The sequence below is a fragment of the Phyllostomus discolor genome, chromosome 1 (assembly GCF_004126475.2).
Source record: "Phyllostomus discolor isolate MPI-MPIP mPhyDis1 chromosome 1, mPhyDis1.pri.v3, whole genome shotgun sequence".
In the NCBI taxonomy this organism is placed as follows: Eukaryota; Metazoa; Chordata; class Mammalia; order Chiroptera; family Phyllostomidae; genus Phyllostomus; species Phyllostomus discolor.
In genome coordinates, this window is record NC_040903.2 from 155081301 (window position 1) to 155099144 (window position 17844).

Sequence of the window (17844 nt, forward strand, 5' to 3'; positions counted from 1 at the left end):
GAGAGATTCTTAGCATATAAAGTTTGAGATGAGGCTCTTGTCTATTTTTCTTTCTCATAATGATATTCATGCTTCTTTGTAGGTGAAAACTATGTACTGAGGTAATTTGCTATGTCTTCTAATTTCTGCTGTCTTTTATATCCTTATTACTACAAACTAGCCTTTTAGAAATTTGGTTGTTAAAGCAGTTCTCAGTCAGATGGGGAATTGTACCAGAAGCTGCTCCATGACGTTTTCAAATATACCTCCCAACCCTTCTCCGCTCCCACCTCTTTTATCATTCATTGTCATTAGTGAACATTGAATACAGGTGGGAAAAGTGTGTTGGTCCCCTTTGATTTGCTATGACAGAAAACCAGTCAAGCACAATTGAGAAGGATAATGGGTGGTTTGCTATAAGTTGAGACATGCACTGAGAGCAAGAAGATATCTAGCTAAAAGTTATGAGAGTTTCCAGAAAAAGTGAGTGCACTGGGCATTAAGTGTAACATTCAATTAGGGAAGGAATACTAGATGTTTCATTATAGTATCTTCAGCGGGGGACAGGAATCCTAAGCTTAATGAAAGCATATATACTTACATACTATTTTGGTGAATGCATTATTCTCACTGATAATTTGGGACACATGTAAAACTGAACTAGGAGTCTTTTATAAGGTTTACTTGGACCAAACCTGGGAAATTGGAAAGCACACCTCAGTGGGAGGCCATGATGCTGTGCTGTGGCATGTTGGTGCATCACTTCCTGTCCCTGAACTCATTTGATAGGAGAAGCCCCACAAGGGTGCGAACAGGAATGGCAGGGAAGAAAAATCACGAGGTTAGGAGGAGGAGAGCTAGAAGCAGCTCACTCACACTATGGGATTTTTTTTTTAATGGCCAAAACAAAAAAGTCCAATTGTTAGGAGAAATGGAGCCCTAAATTAAGTACTCCAGAGTCCTTTTTACAAACATGGCGGGGACTTCTGGCAAGATGGAGTCATAGGTGGATGTACCATACCTCCACACACAACCAAGATTAGAACAACAACAATTTAGAGCCAGAATAACACCCAGAACTGACAGAGAATTTATCTGAATGGGAGCCGGACAGCCAAGAAGTTGAAGTAGACCCGTTCATCCAGACGCGCAGGAGGGGCTGAGAGGAGGAGCGGGCGCAGGTCCTGGAGAGCGGAGGTCGGGGAGAACTGGGCGTATAAGGCAACCAGGAGCGCATAAGCCTTCCGGAGGCAATGGTGGACCCTGAGTACGCAAGCAGTGCTGGTGGACCCAGTGAGGCGGCATTGTGGACCAGGGCAGAACGCACAACCCAGGATCCCAGAGAAGGGACTGAGATCCCAGGAGAATGGAGCTACCGCCATTGTTCCACCCCGCCCCCACATATAACATCACAATCTAGCGACTGGGGTGCCCAGCCCAGGTGAACACCTAAGGCTCTACCCCTCACCGTAACAAGAGCGACCAGACAGAAAAAAAAAAAAGAGACATGTTTCCAACAGAAGAACAGATCAGTCCCCCAGGACTCATCCTTTTGAGCGAGTAATAAATAGCCAGTCTATCAGATGCACAGTTCAAAACATTGGTGATCAAGAAGCTCACAGAACTGGTTGATTTGGGGCACAAATTACATGAAAAAAATGCAGGTTACCATAAAAGAGATGAAGGAAGATGCACGGAGAACCAATAGTAATGGGAAGGAAACTGGGGCTCAAAACAATAGAGTGGACCAGAAGGAAGAAAAAAACAACTAAGCAGGAAAGAATGAAGAAATAAGAATTCGAAAAAATGAGGAGAAGCTTAGGAACCTCCAGGACATTTTTAAACATTCCAACATCCAAATTATAGGGGTACCAGAAGGGGAAGAGGAAAAGCAACAGATTGAGCACATATTTGAACAAATAATAAAGGAGAACTTCCCCACTCTGGCAAAGGAAATAGACTTTCAAGAAATCCAGGAAGCTCAGAAAGTCCCAAAGAAGTTGGACCCAAGAAGAAATACACCAAGGCACATCATAATTACATTAGCCAAGGTAAAAATGAAGGAGAGAATCCTAGAAGCAGCAAGAGATAAGGGGACAGTCACCTACAAAGGAGTTCCCATCAGACTGTCAGCTGATTTCTCAAAAGAGACCTTACAGGCAAGAAGGGGCTGGAAAGAAGTATTCCAAGTCATGAAAGACAAGGACCTACATCCCAGATTGCTCTATCCAGCAAAGCTCTCATTTAGAATGGAAGGGCAGATAAAGTGCTTCTCAGATAAGGTCAAGTTAAAGGAGTTCATCATCACCAAGCCCTTATTGTATGAAATGTTAAAGGGACTTGTCTAAGAAAAGAAGATACAGAAAAAACATGTATAATAAAAGGACAGCAAACTCACAATTATTAACAACCACACCTAAAGCAAAACCAAAAGAAACTAAGCAAACAACCAAAACAGGAACAGAACCACAGAAATGGAGATCACATGGAGGGTTAGCAACAGGGGAGTGGGAGGAGGCGAGAGGGGGAAAAGGTACAGAGAATAAGTAGCATAGAATGTAGGTTGAAAATAGATAGGGGGAAGGTAAGAATAGTATGGGAAATGTAGAAGCTAAAGAACTTATAAGTATGACACATGGACATGACTAAAGGGGGGGATGTGGGTGGGAGAGGGTGTGCAGGGTGGAGGGGAGTGAAGGGGGGAAATGGGACAACTGTAATAGCATAATCAATAAAATATATTTTAAAAAAAGAAACATGGTGGATCATATAAGAACAGATAGCTGCAGCTAGATAAGGAGAACGCCTAGTTTTTCACTTTTTACCTGTAAAACTCACGTTGGATACCTAGAAAACTTTTTTGTTCAAAATTGAGTGTAAATATATTAGATGTAGTGAAGAAACTGATGAATTATGTTCTGATACCATCTGCCTAAACGAGAATTGCTATTTTTTGAAAGCTTCATGTATAGTTTTGTTTTCAACATTTTTGAGAAACCCGAGCATGTGGCCTAGCCCTGCAGTTCCCATGTCACGCTGTTTTCTTCCCAAGACTCTGGTCAGCCTCCCGGGTTGCGTTTATCCCCACACTTGTTGCCCCAGAGACTCTGGCCCCTTCCTGCTTCTCCCCCACTCCATTTTTTCTGGTTCTTTCTGAACCTCTTCCTTCTCTTTTTCTTCTGTCGCATCTGATCTTTAAGGTTCTCCCACTTTGATCCAGTTACACTCCTAATTTTCACTGTGTTGTCTCTTGCTGGCTCCAATATCTTTATTACTAAAACATTTTGAAAAAGATAACTTTTACTTACACATTCATTTAGTAACAACTTTTCTGGGAAGTTGGCCTAGATATCCAGGAGGATTTCGTTACTGCTTTACCAAACAGATGATGATAAATAATTAGCACATGCTTCCAATAAAGACCTTCACTACTAAGCTAGAATTTTCCTGTGTATGTATTAGCTTAGAACATAGTTCCTCTGGAACAAGATGTGCCACACAGATGAATTGTCCCAATACTGAAACTAAACTCTTGAAAGTTGAAATATAAAGCACACTACATTTGAACAGTTTTTTTTATAGATATACTATATATAGCTGTTTTTCTTACTGACATAGTCATTATTATGAATGGCAGTTCCTATACCTTAAAATAGTGGCTCCCAAAATGTTGAGCCTTGTAGTACTGCTTGTTACACCTTCTCTTTCTCTCCGCTGCTGTAGGTAGGACGTGGCCGTTGTTCTTGTCTTTTGGTAGTCTGCTCTACTTCCACCTCCCTGCACCCGATCCACTCTGGGGTCAGGAAACCAGGGGACCCCGTAGAGTTTAGGTTGGAATACTCTTCTTTAGTACGTGAACTTAGTGATAGCTGTTTGAATTGCTTATAAGCCTTATTTTTGCATACTTCTTAGTTCTTGGCTATGTAGATCATCACATAGTAGCACCTCATTTATGTGGGTATCATTAAAATTTCATCAAAAGAATTTGGAAAATAAAGTGATTTTCATAGACTACTTGCTCAAACTTGTTTACCACCAATTCTGATAACTTCTATCCAGCAGTGGAATGGAGTACTGATGTTTTACATTTAAAAAATGTTTTATTGTCCAATTACATTTGTCCCCATATTTTCTCCATTGTTTTCACCTGCCCTGCTCACCCTCCCATCCCACATTCGTATCCCCCACATTTTTTTGTATTACATCTGTTGCGCTTTCATTTTTGACTCCATAACCAGGCTTTAAGTTTTTGTGATTGAGTTGTTTCCAGTTAAATATGTGATTGCTCGGTTATAAAATACAGTAGGGTCTTTTGTCTGATGAATTCTTCATGTTCTTTAGGCTGACATTAAATTGTATTTACTCTTCAACTCCACTGACCCTTTTCTACTTTCCAGGGGGGAACACCTAAATCAGGAACCATGCCCTTCTCACACACCTCTTTGCTGGCCACTGTCACGATCTAAAATAGTAACTAGAAAACCCTTCTGAAAATTGCTTGGGTGCTTAGTATAACACTTAGTCCATACAGAACCTTATAACCTTAAAACTCCAAGGGGCCATAGGGGTCATCTGGACTCCTGTATTTCAGATTATAAAATAGTCCCCTGGCTTTATATAGAACTTAACTGGTTTCTGATACACTCTAAACTTCTTTTACTTTTTCTTCTTTGAGTCTCACACTACCCTGCTAAGTGGTCAAGGCTTGTTTACCCTACTCTACTGATCAGGAAACAGTCTCAGGTTAAGGGCTTGGGCTGTGTGTACTCCAGTTCTTTCAACCCCTAATCCCAGCATGGCTTATCACTAGCCCAGATGTTCTCTTTGAATTCCACTTACCTCAAAGTATTTGTCTTCACTCATAAATTCATTTTGGACTGTGGTTTCTATTCTGAGTCCGGAGCCCTAGAGTGTGATCTCCTCGCCCATTAGACATAGCCTTTCTGAAGACTTGAAGTTTCTCTGCCTCTTGGATGTTTAGAATACTCAGCATCTCAATGTTACCTAATTCCAGAGCAACTACTTCCCACCCCATGTTTCTTCCCGTCTTTTGGCTAGAGAGCCAGGAAGGCCAGCTGCTTCCCTGATTAGGGTCCTGCTTATAACACTCCCCACATACACTCTCAGGGTGGCACTGGGTTGTGTGGTACTAACCCTCCTTGTGTCATTAGATGATTGCTGCTCATTAGAGTATCTGTTACATCAGTGAGAGTCAAACTAGTAATCTCTTTTAATTTGTTAACAGAACATCTTCCAGTCTTTGTTTTAGGTTTTGTTCACTGCATACAGGTTGGAGCAAAAGTAAGTTTCCCATTACTTGTTTGGAAAATAATACAGTAATTAATAAATAATAATGCAAAAATCAACTGTTTTGTGTACTCACAGCAGTATACCTCCTTTTGCCCCACCTTGCATATACACGCTTCCCTTGTTATGTGTAGGTCTGAATACATGTGGACCGTTTGGGAAAGCAGGAGGACGCCAGTGTGTGTAAGTCCTGACTGACACGGGCCCTTCTGCTGTCCCAGACTCGCTGAGCAGCCCTCACTGGAGGTGGCTCTGGTCTCTGCACTCAGATGCAGATCATCAGGCACTTGTTTTCTCATTCTTGTCTTCTGTGTGTTTCACTTTAGTGTACTTTTAAGGTCCCAACAGCTTGCCTTTTAATAGAGCCATAGTTCCCAGAACAAATTAAGAAATGCCTGGTCATTTCCTCTCTCTGTGTTCGATGGAGAGGGCCTAAGAGCATCCTTTGAACCCTGTCCTCTTCTTTTGAGACTCCATTTACTACCATACCCTGGCAACGAAGGAGGAATTCATTTTCCCTCAGTCTCCGAGTCAACAGAATAAGGCTTTTGCAGAAATAGATGAGCAGTTGCAGGGCTAATGGTTGGAATAAGGGATTTCTGTGTAGATTTTGTCTGCTACAAGCCCTACTCATCTTCATTGTGGTTCATCAGTTTCTGTAATTGGGAGAAGAGGTACTGGGCAAATATTTAAAATATGTGCTTAGAACAAAAAACATTGGGGAACCTCTGGTTTGCAGGAGTGAATGTAAAATATAACAAATGTGATCTATTATCTGAGGGAGCGGAATCTTTAGATTATTGGGACCCATTTGAATCTCTTTCTCTGTGTTAATTAGGAATAATAGGAATAAATATGACTTATGCTGGCCCCCAGATTTTAAGTGATTATTTATCTTTGAGTGATGGAAGTTTGAGTGCTTTTCTTTTCGTTTTTTAAAAATTATTTGGTTAGTTATTTTTAGAGAGAGGAAGGGAGGGAGAAGGAGAAGGAAAGAAACATTGATGTGAGACAGAAACACCAATAGGTTGCCTCTCATATGCACCCTAAATGGCACTGAACCTGCAACTCAGGCATGTGCCCTGACCTAGAATCAAAACAGCAACCTTTCCCTTTGCAGGATGATGCTCAACCAACTGAGCCACACTACTCAAGGCTTCTTTTAGTTTAAAAATATTTTTCTGTTTTTAAAGCTTCATATAATGAACACATTTTTCTTAAAATTACATATTAAAGGTTTATCAAAAATCAGATATATTTCTAGGAAGTACAAGGCAAGTAGCTTAATCTAGCTTCTCAGTACTGAAACGTTATTCATAAGGAGTCTTATTTTTTTGCCCTGGCTGGTGTAGCTAAGAGGATTGGGCATGGGCCGTGAACCAAAGGGTCGCTGGTTCAATTCCCAGACAGGGAACATGCTTGGGTTGCGGGCTAGGTCCCCAGTGGGGGCCACATGAGAGGCAACCACACATTGATGTTTTTTCCTCTTTCTCTTTCCCGAATCTCTAAAAATAAATAAAATCTTTTTTAAAAAAAGAAATTTTATTTTTTTAAAGTAAATTAACCTACATTATTATAATTCCCCCAAAATCATGTCACATGTAGTGAGTTCAGTTGTTGCCACTGGCGTGACAGACCCTGTTGACTTAGCCTTATTGGAGGTGAGGCACCTTTGTCATCTCATTTCTTTCGAAAACTGTTGGAAAGAAAAATGAGGTTCCCTTCCCACACTCAGATTTCATCAGGAAAGTCCTTTTTAAATGGAAGCATTTTATTTTCTATTTTTACTATTATCTTTTCTCCATCTTTCCCAAGGGGTAGACATCACAGATGTTGAATGAGTGACAGTCACTAAGTTCAGACAGTGCAGCAGATAGAGGGTGGAAGGAAGGATAAGGAAGCTACCTAGCTTCCCAGTGCCTCCTGAATTGGATTCACCTGTGTGACTTCTTATTTAGATCTTTAATGCACTCAAAAACACTTTTTCTCCCCACAGAGTCCGGAATTTGGCTCTGTTGTACATGAGAAACCCACATCTGTAGGCAAAAATAGACCTAATGACTCTAAAACACATGTGGCCCTGGCCACTCAGCCTGTACCCTCTTGGCCTCACATTCTCATTGGGTAGAAATACAAAGGGCCAAGATGCCCTGTTTGGAATAGGTGGGTGATGCCCATTTTCATAACAGGCCAGTAAATGTTGACTAATATGAGCAGAGTTGTGCTGTTTGTTGTAACCAAAGCCAATGCAAAAGATGTTTTATATATGGTACTGCCTCTAGTAGTAGATATGTGTTGTCAACATAGGAAGTTGATATATTTTAGCTCCATTAACTGAGAAATTTAATACTTTAGCCTTTTTTGAATTCTTTCAAATTCACCTAAAATTATCTTCCTTGAATGATTAAAATTTGAAATGGTTAAGTGCCATATTTGAGTCTTTATCAATCAAGCTCTAACGCTCTTCACCCTGCTCTGGTGATTCCCTGAGACCCCGCCACACTCTCTTTGTGGGCCCACCCAAGCTGCTTCCAGTGGCTTCTTCATACAAATGGCCTGTTTTGGCTCATGCTGGAGAATTTCCTAAAATCTCCCTAAGGTCCACAAACCCCAAACACGCAGCATCTGACCTCGGTGTGCCCTGTACCTCTTGCTAAGTGGCCCAAGGTCCAGCACTAGTGGCAGCCGGCCTTGGTTCGCAGCATGGCCTCTCCTGGGCCCCTCTGAGCCCAGCACAAGTGGCAGCCATCTGCAGATCACTCTAGCTCATGCTAGGTGGCCCTGGGCAGGGCACAGGCAGCAGCTGATCTTGGTCTGCACTTCCTGGGAGGCCCCAGAGCCAGCACTCCCAGTGGACAGCTTCAGACCACGCTGGAGCACCACCCAACCACCCCTACGAACGACACACTCAAGGGGCAAACTTGTTGGGCACCAGAACCCCACTGAAAGGAGTCCTGGTCTGGGGGCTTAGCCCCCGCACAGCAGCTCCTCTGCTGTGGTCACAGCCAGTCCTCACAGCCAATTGGCCTAGGGTACATCATTCCCACTGATGTGCCAACAGCATTCAAAGAGTCTCTGGGACAACTTCAGGTGTAACAACATTCCCATCAGGGGGGTGCCAGAAGAAGAGAGAGAGCAAGGAATTGAAAACCTATTTAAAAAAATATACTTCCAGCCAAGATGGAGGCATAGGTGGACGCACCGTACTTCCACGCACAACCAAGATGGGAACAACAACAATTTAGAGGCAGAATAACACCCAGAATTGATAGAGAATTTATCTGAATGGAAGTCAGACAGCCAAGAAGTTGAAATAGACCTGTTCATCCAGACTGGTAGGAGGGGCGGAGGTGAGCAGCCAGGTGTGGGTCGAGGCGAGGAGAGCAGAGAGAGTTGGGTGCATAAGGCAACCGGGGGCGCATAAGGCATCTGGGGCGCACAAGATCGCAGCAGGTGGACCCTGAATACGCAAGCGGCAGCTGGTGGACCCAGTGAGGCAGCAGTTGTGGAGCAGGGCAGAGCTCACAACCCAGGATCCCAAAGAAGGGACTGAGATCCCACGGAGAACAGAGCTACCGCCATTGTTCCCTCTCAACCCCGCCCCCACATACAACATCACAATCTAGCGACGGGGGTGCCCAGCTCTGGTGAACACCAAAGGCTCCGCCCTTCACTGTAACAGGAACAACCAGACCAAAAAAGAGAGAGAGAGATGGCTCAAACAGAAGAACAAATCAGTGCCCCAGAACTCATCCTTTTGAGTGACCAAGAGATAGCTAACCTGTCAGACACACAGTTTAAAACACTGGTGATCAGGAAGCTCACAGAATTGGTTGATTTGGGGTGCAAATTAGAAGAATAAATGCAGGTTACCATAAAAGAGATGAAGGAAAATGCACAGGGAACCAATAGTGATGGGAAGGAAACTGGGACTCAAAACAATAGAGTAGACCAGAAGGAAGAAAGAAACAACCAAACAGAAAAGAATGGAGAAATAAGAATTCAAAAAAAAATGAGAAGCTTAGGAACCTCCAGGACATCTTTAAACATTCCAACATCCGAATTATAGGGGTACCAGAAGGGGAAGAGGAAAAGCAACAGATTGAACACGTATTTGAACAAATAATAAAGGAGAACTTCCCCATTCTGGCAAAGGAAATAGACCTCCAGGAAGTCCAGGGAGCTCAGAAAGTCCCAAAGAAGTTGGACCCAAGAAGAAATACACCAAGGCACATCATGATTACATTAGCCAAGGTAAAAATGAAGGAGAGAATCCTAGAAGCAGCAAGAGATAAGGGGACAGTCACCTACAAAGGAGTTCCCATCAGACTGTCAGCTGATTTCTCAAAAGAGACCTTACAGGCAAGAAGGGGCTGGAAAGAAGTATTCCAAGTCATGAAAGACAAGGACCTACATCCCAGATTGCTCTATCCAGCAAAGCTCTCATTTAGAATGGAAGGGCAGATAAAGTGCTTCTCAGATAAGGTCAAGTTAAAGGAGTTCATCATCACCAAGCCCTTATTGTATGAAATGTTAAAGGGACTTATCTAAGAAAAGAAGATACAGAAAAAACATGTATAATAAAAGGACAGCAAACTCACAATTATTAACAACCACACCTAAAGCAAAACCAAAAGAAACTAAGCAAACAACCAAAACAGGAACAGAACCACAGAAATGGAGATCACATGGAGGGTTAGCAACAGGGGAGTGGGAGGAGGCGAGAGGGGGAAAAGGTACAGAGAATAAGTAGCATGGATTGTAGGTTGAAAATAGATAGGGGGAGGGTAAGAATAGTATAAGAAATGTAGAAGCTAAAGAACTTGTAAGTATGACACATGGACATGACCTAAAGGGGGGGATGTGGGTAGGAGAGGGTGTACAGGGTGGAGGGAGGTGAAGGGGGGAAATGGGACAACTGTAATAACATAATCAATAAAATATATTTGAAAACAACAACAAAAAATAATAATGGAAAACTTCCCTAAGTAGAGAAAGAAAAGACAAGCCCAGGAAGCACAGAGAGTCCCAAACAAGATGAATCCAAAGAGGCCCACACCAAGACACATCATAATTAAAATGCCAAATATTAAAGACAAAGAAAGAATCTTAAAAGCAGCAAAAGAAAAGCAGTTACCTACAATGGAGCTCCTATAAAACTGTCAGTGGATTTTTCAACAGTAACTTCACAGGCCAGAAGGGATTCGCATGAAATATTCAGCGAGAAAAGCAAGGACCTACAACCAAGATTACTCTACCTAGCAAAGCTATTATTTATAGTTGAAGAATAGATGAAGAGCTTCCCAGACAAGAAAAAGCTAAAGGAGTTCTTCACAACCAAATCGTAGTACAAGAAATGTTAAAAGGTTTTATATGAGAAGAAAAAACATCAATAATAAAATAACAATAAATACATATATAAATATCAGTAATTACTTTAAAAACAGATTAAATGCTCCAATCAAAAGACATAGGGTTGGTGAATGAATAAGAAAGCAAGACCCTTACATATGAGGGGGACCAAAAAAAACCCCAGAATGTATGTACTAAAAAATTGTGTGCTTTTACATGTTTAAACTTCAGTCACCTTCAAAGTACTCTCCATTTGATGCCCTATACCTATGGAGACTTTTTTCCCCACTGTTCAAACAGTTTTCGAACTCATTGATTTTGATGCCTGTTAGTGCTTCTGCTGTTCTTTGTTTCACCTCTTCCATGTCAGCAAAACATTTCCCTTTGAGGACTTTTTTTCACTCTGGGAAACAACAACAAAAAACGGTTTCTTGGGGCAAGATCAGGTGAATAGGGAGGGTGGGGTGTAGGGATCATGTCATTTTTTTTTTTGGTCAAAAACTGCTGAACACTCAGCACAGTGTGGGCAGGCGTGCTCGTAAATCACCCATCATGAAATGGGCAAACACATTGAGTCTTCAAAAAAAATTAATTGAAACCAAACGCAGCCTCTCAACAGCAGCAGCTGGTACACTGATACATATGGGTTTCTAGAACACTCAGTCAAGGAAGCCTATACTATAAGGAACCCGCCCTCCAGAAGATAATTCTGGTTTTGGGGGGCCCCAGCTCATGTGCTGTCTACAAGAGACTCACTTCAGATCAAAAGACACAGGCTGAAAGTAAAGGATGGAAAAGATATTTCATGGAAACAAACAAAAAAGCTAGGATAGCAACACTTATACCAGATAAAATAGACTTTAATACAAAGCCTATAACAGATAATGAAGGACCCAACAATTCCACTTCTTGGTATTTATCTGAAGAAGTCCAGTACACTCAGTTGAAAAGACATACACATCTATACGTTCATTGCAGCATTATTTACAATAGCCAAGATATAGGAGCAATCTGTGTCCATCAGTAATGAGTGAAATAAAAAAATGGTGCATATCAATGAAATATGACTCAACCATTAAAAAAAAAAGAATGAAATCTTGCCATCTGCAACAACATGGTACTGAATGGATAAGTTAGACAAAGACAAAGATAAATGTCATATAATTTCACTTGTATGTGGAGCCTAAAAAAGCAAAATAACAAGCAGACCAGTAACAGACTTGATACAGAGAAATTTTGATGCTTGTCAGATGTGAGGGGTTTGGGACAATGGGTGAAAAGGTGAAGAGATTAAGAAGTAAAATTGGACAGAATATTTGTGGGGATGTAAAGTACAGCATAGGGAACATGGTTAGTCATGTGCTGACTATGTACGGTGCCAGATGGGCACTAGATTTATCAGGGTGATGACTTTGTAAGTTATATGAATGTCTTGTCACTGGGTTTGAAACCTGAAACCAGTATAATACTATGTGTCAACTGTAACTGAAAAATGAAAAATATTTCTAAAAAGAAAAACTATGAAAAAAAGTAAAAATTTTTGAAATGATTGGGAACTAGGCTTTAGAAGAGAGAAGCATTAGGATTTCTTTCTAAATAATGATGTAGGTGTTGAAATGTGCAAGTTTGAGAAGTAAATTAACTTACAAAGGGAAGTCAGCATTCATTTAAAGTATCTATCATTCTATAACGTGTTTTTATTTTCATTTGTCCCTTTTTCCTAGCTCTTGAGTACAAAAGTGAGGTAGCAATTAGAATAACTAAATTTCAAATGGAAAAATCAGAAGATTAAAATAGCACTCTCTCACAGTATTTTATTAAAGTAAACCAGCAGACTGTGGTTCTTAAGAATAGCTCATATGGAACATTTCTGAAATGGAAAGCTCATCAGAACGACCTCTCCAACCCCCCACAAAAAAATAAACCTAACTTATGACATTAGCCATTGTGAAGTAGGAGGTTAATTTATGATCACATTGTAGAAGGAGCAAAGACTCAGTACATTTGTTGAATATTAGATATAGAGACTTTATGTTACTACCAGAGTTATAATTCCATCTGTGATGCTTAAAAGGTTATTCTTTATAGAACATAAAGCTCCCGAATAAAGTATTTTTCATTCAAAATCATTCTCCTAACTATATAGGTTGAAGTATCAAAGGAGATATAGTTTCATGTAACTTGTCTTCGTGAATTTTTAAAACAATTGAATGGTCTTTCAGACTTATAATTAAAATGCCTGATGAAGTGTTTTTTGTTTGTTTTTTGTTTTGGCCATGGGACAATTACCTGTAATGTTGTTTGCCTGTTATTTCGTAATGTAGACTACAGGTTCCTTACATTTAGATGTGTGGAATCTCCTATTTATGATTCTGTTTAAAATTATCGTGTAAATAATACATGCAGATTTTTTTTAAAAGATGCATACACACGCACATAAAATGATCTTCTTTATCTTCTGCCTCTTTGGAGTCGGTACAGTGTTACGTCCGTGCCAGAGCAGGGCCTCTTTCCCCCTCCATGCTCCTGTAGTTTTTCTTCCGCTGACAAGCTATATTCCCTGCCTTCCGGGAACCCACTCAGAACAAACCATTCTCTGTGTACTCACACCCAGACGTTCTAACCCCTAGCAATTACTGTCCTCCCTGCTACAGGAAACACTAGGACCTGATTTCTGTAACAACTGAGTTTTAGTTAATATCTTTATTTAAATTGATATTTTTATTTTTCTGTTGTGATAAAAGTGCATTAATTAAATTTTATTGTATCAATTACCTACTGCCTCTGAGAAATTAGAAATCATAAGTTAAGAAGTTTTAACTGAGATTTTAAAAATCCATATCTTTCTTCATATAAAGTATACTTATTTTGGGTCCAAAGCAATAGACTCTTATAATCATTTTGACCAACGTCAGAGACTCTTAACTCTTGAATCTTCCAGCTTTTCCCACTAAAGTTTCTGTTTGGTTTCCTTTTTCTTTTCTCCTTGTAGTGGACGTTTGGGAGCAATAAAAATAAGAAGAAAGGAAAGGCCAGAAAAATAGAGAAGAAAGGAACCATGAAGAAACAGGCCAATAAAACAGCTTCCTCGGGCAGTTCGGACAAAGACAGCTCAGCTGAAAGCTCAGCCCCCGAGGAAGGTGAGCCAGGCTGCCAGACCGTGGGGCTGCACTCCCACCATTGTTGGGTTTGAGAAACGGAGTCAGAGATGGAGAGGGGGAGTGCATGCATTACAGCAGTTTGTAACGTTTTCCATAGTCATAGATCTTTTGAGACATCAAATGAAGCAAGAAAAGTACATGCAGTTCTGAAGGTTAATAAGGTCTGTGAAACCCATCCAGAAGGAAACCCCTAAGGAATCCCTGCATTACTCTCAACTCACTTTACCCTGAGAACCTTCCCTTCTCTCTTTCTTACGCATTGTCTGACGGAAGAGGAAAATCCTTGAACCGGATACAAAACCCAGCAAAAAAATGTTCTTAACTAGGAATTCACTAATTAGTTTAATAACTCATTAAAACATTGATTTTTTAAAAATGTCGTCTAATTAATGTAGAAGAAATGATAGAAAAATCTCCATTTTTCAACCATCACAGTAATAATTGATTTACTCAAGAATTACTGAGTGTTAAAACCATTGGGTGAGAGTTTGTTGGAGAGCTAGATGTTTACAGTCTCAAAGCCTCTCCCTATTACACTTACTAACTACAAAGGAGAAAACAAAGTGGCTTTACAAAGAAGAAATCTGGGCAATGCCACCTTAACCAGAAATCCAAGTTAATATCATGAGTAACAGAACAGATGTCAGGTGTCTCCTAAAGTGATACTTTGAAAAGGACACCATCACTTAGGGAGTATTCATGCCAAAAATTTATAACCTAGATAGTGCTTGATGAAGCCAACCAAACCAAATTGGGGCATTTGATAACTGTGGCTAGTTAAATTTGAATTAATTAAAATTTAAAAATTGAGTGTCTCAGTTAATTGCACCAGCCGCATTTCAATTGCTCAGTACCCATATGTGGTGGCTACTACTCAGATAAAGAATATTTTCATTATCACCTCATAAAATTCTTTTATTTATTTACTTTTTAATCTTTACCCAAGGACATGCCTATTGGGTTTAGAAAGAGGGGAAGGGAGAGAGAAAGAGAGAGGGAAACATCGATGCGCGAAAGAATATGGACCGGTTGCCTCTTGTAGGTACCCCGATTGGGGACCAAATCCACAAACTTGGCTCACAGGATGGTTGCTCCAACCCACTGAGCCAGAACAGCCAGGGTTCATGAAATTCTATTAGATAATTTGGGGCTTATACTCTTCAAAAATTCAGTGGCATGAAAGACAAGACCAAAAAAAAATGGCTATTGCCGATTAAAGGGTAGTAGAGACATGGCAACCAAAGCAGTGTGTGATCCTAGACTGGGTCCTTTGGCTGCAGAGTGGTGTAAAGCACATGTTAGAATAGCTGGTGAAATTTGAATATCAAGTATGTTAGATAAGGGTAGTACATCAATGTTAAATTTCCTGAATTTGATAGTTATAAATTGGTTATGAAAGACTCTTGTTTTAGAAGTGTTAAGGGATAAAGGGTCACAATCTCTGCAACTTTCAGTTCAGCAAAATGAACAATAAAAACATATGCATTATTTTATATGTAGACAGAAAGTAAATTAGCAATGTTAACAATGGGTGAATCTAAGTTTAAAAGATGTATTCTTGGAACTTTATTCTTTAGGTCTGCAGTTTTTTGTTGGGTTGTTGTTTTTGTTCTTTCAAAATAAAATTTAAATTACAAAAAACATTTTGATTTATATTCCAGCCTCAGTTTCCCTAACCTGTGTTTACATTTGCCAAAGGCAGACCAAGAGAGCTGAGATGGCCATATGCCACTTTACCTAGGAGAGTCACCTATGGCCTCTCTTCTCCAGCAGAGCCTGATCTTATGTCTGGGCCTTCGTTGCAGGTGAAGTGTCTGATTCTGACAGCAACAGCTCCTCCTCGAGTTCAGACTCAGACTCTTCTTCAGAAGACGAAGAGTTCCATGATGGCTACGGAGAAGACCTCATGGGAGATGAGGAAGACAGGGCTCGTCTGGAGCAGATGACGGAGAAGGAAAGAGAGCAGGAACTGTTCAACCGCATAGAGAAGAGGGAGGTGTTGAAAAGAAGGTAAGGTTATAGTTCCTTAATGATTAAATAAAATAATAAAATAATTTCCCAGAACTCACATTTGGAGCCCTGTCTCCACAGGATTTAATTAGGAGTTGGGATTTACCATCATTATGTATGAATTAGGTATTTCACTACCCTTTCAGCATGGTTTTTGTATTTTTTTAAACTCTCAAATGCTAAGTTGCTTTTTGATATTCAGAAGCCATTTTTAAATGGCAAAAGTTCTTCCTTAACTCCTAAGAGAATTTTAAGGTAACAATAAACTTAGCTTTGTCTCAGGAAATAAAATTGTCCTCAAAACTAGGATTTCTCTATATCTACCTAATATCATACAATAAAATAGAAGCCTTTTCTTTGACAGCAGTTAGTTGTACTTCATCTGTGAGCCTATTAGTCCCTCTTAGAGACCATATTAACTATGGTGAGTTAACATCCTAAACAAGAATATTTGGCTTTTACTTAGCAGCAACTAATAGACACTTGGTTTGAGTGTGAATGCTTCCAAGGTTACCTGTACTGGAACAAACAAGACTTAACAAACTGTGCCTAAGTTGCCAGGTGGTTTGGGATGACTTTTAAAATTTGTATTTCTGAACTATGGAGAACATGGAGATTTCTTGCATAAGGCCAGTAGGGCCCTATGAGAAAATCACAAAGAAGCTCAAGAGTAATGGTGGCTTATCTCAAGATTTTTATTATATTTTGTTTTTTATATCTTTTACCTCATGTGAATGAGGCAGTTGACTGATTCAGTGACTTTTTTTAGTGACTGGAAAATGTTTTACAGTTATGATAATTAAGATAGAAGTTCCAAGCCATTCACAGAAAATTGAGGATTATTTTTTTTTACCCATGCCTGAGGACATTTGTTTATTGTTTTTAAGAGAGGAAGGGAAAGAGAAACATTAATGTGAGAGAGAAAAACATCAATTGGTTGCCTCCCATGTGCACCTGAGCCGAGGACCAAACCCACAACCCAGGCATGTGCCCTGACTGGGAATCAGACCTATGACCCTTTGGTTTACAGGTTGGTGCTCAGTCCACTGAGCCATACCAGCCAGGCCTAATATTTATTATATTCCTTTTATCCCATCCATAAAGTTCCTTAAATTCCCCACCCCCAAAAAAAAGTCTTATTCCATAAAAGCCTGATTTTTGTTATAGGGAGGGAGCCTAGATTGCATTTGTTTAAGAGACTAGCATATTTATTGATATGTTTGCTGGGGTAGAGGTGGGGGCATTTTTTCTAATGAAAGAGGGAAAACAAACTTGTTCAAATACAGCCTTTGTCTTGAGCACTTCAGAATGTGACAGTGGCTGTCTGCAGTTTCATTCTGTTTCTAATGGAATGCCATTGATGATTTAAAATCAATTACTTTGTTATGTGAAGGTCAGGGAAGAACTGTGTGTTACCAACAGGATATAATATTATCCTGAATATTTTCCCTCACTTTAAGTCTATTCCAACTTAATGCTTTTAAGTACTCTTGGTGTACTTATATTCAATATTCTTTATGATACTTGTACATTGGAGTTTCTTGCAAGAAGCCAAAAGGTTTATTAACTCCTTCCTTCTACTTACTTCTTTCTCCTATCTAATAGATATCAGTCTTTAGAAATATTTCATTGCCACTTAAAAACAAAACAAATATCTTTTAACCAGATTTGAAATCAAGAAAAAACTAAAACAGCCAAAAAGAAAGAAAAGAAAGAAAAAAAGAAAAAGCAAGAAGAAGAGCAGGAAAAGAAAAACTGACACAGATTCAGGAATCTCAGGTAGGAGATTCGATGGATGTCATTATCCTAAGAGTAAAATCTCTGTTTTGAGTGTACGTGTATATAAAAGACAGGTCTATATTAATCAGCAAATATTAGCTATGATCTAGGGTATGCTTCTTGAAAGTGCTTTTACTGTTTTAATTCTTAAGCTTCTGCTCTTTTGGCAGGTAAGCAAGGGGTTGATTTTACTTCTCTATCCTGTTTGTCCACAAGAGGATGCTCTCTCCCCTTTTCAGTTTCTGCAGCCAGTGTA

The 17844-nt window shown here is 39.9% G+C and overlaps 1 protein-coding gene across 1 annotated transcript in view; it reads left to right on the plus strand.

Moving 5' to 3' along the window:
* RTF1 (RTF1 homolog, Paf1/RNA polymerase II complex component) overlaps positions 1-17844 on the plus strand; it is a 52208-nt gene that overhangs the window by 16031 nt on the left and 18333 nt on the right. The window contains 5 exon segments of the mRNA XM_028505601.2: positions 13631-13778; positions 15605-15809; positions 17476-17492; positions 17495-17557; positions 17560-17588. Of these exon segments, the coding sequence (XP_028361402.1) occupies positions 13631-13778; positions 15605-15809; positions 17476-17492; positions 17495-17557; positions 17560-17588 (462 nt within the window).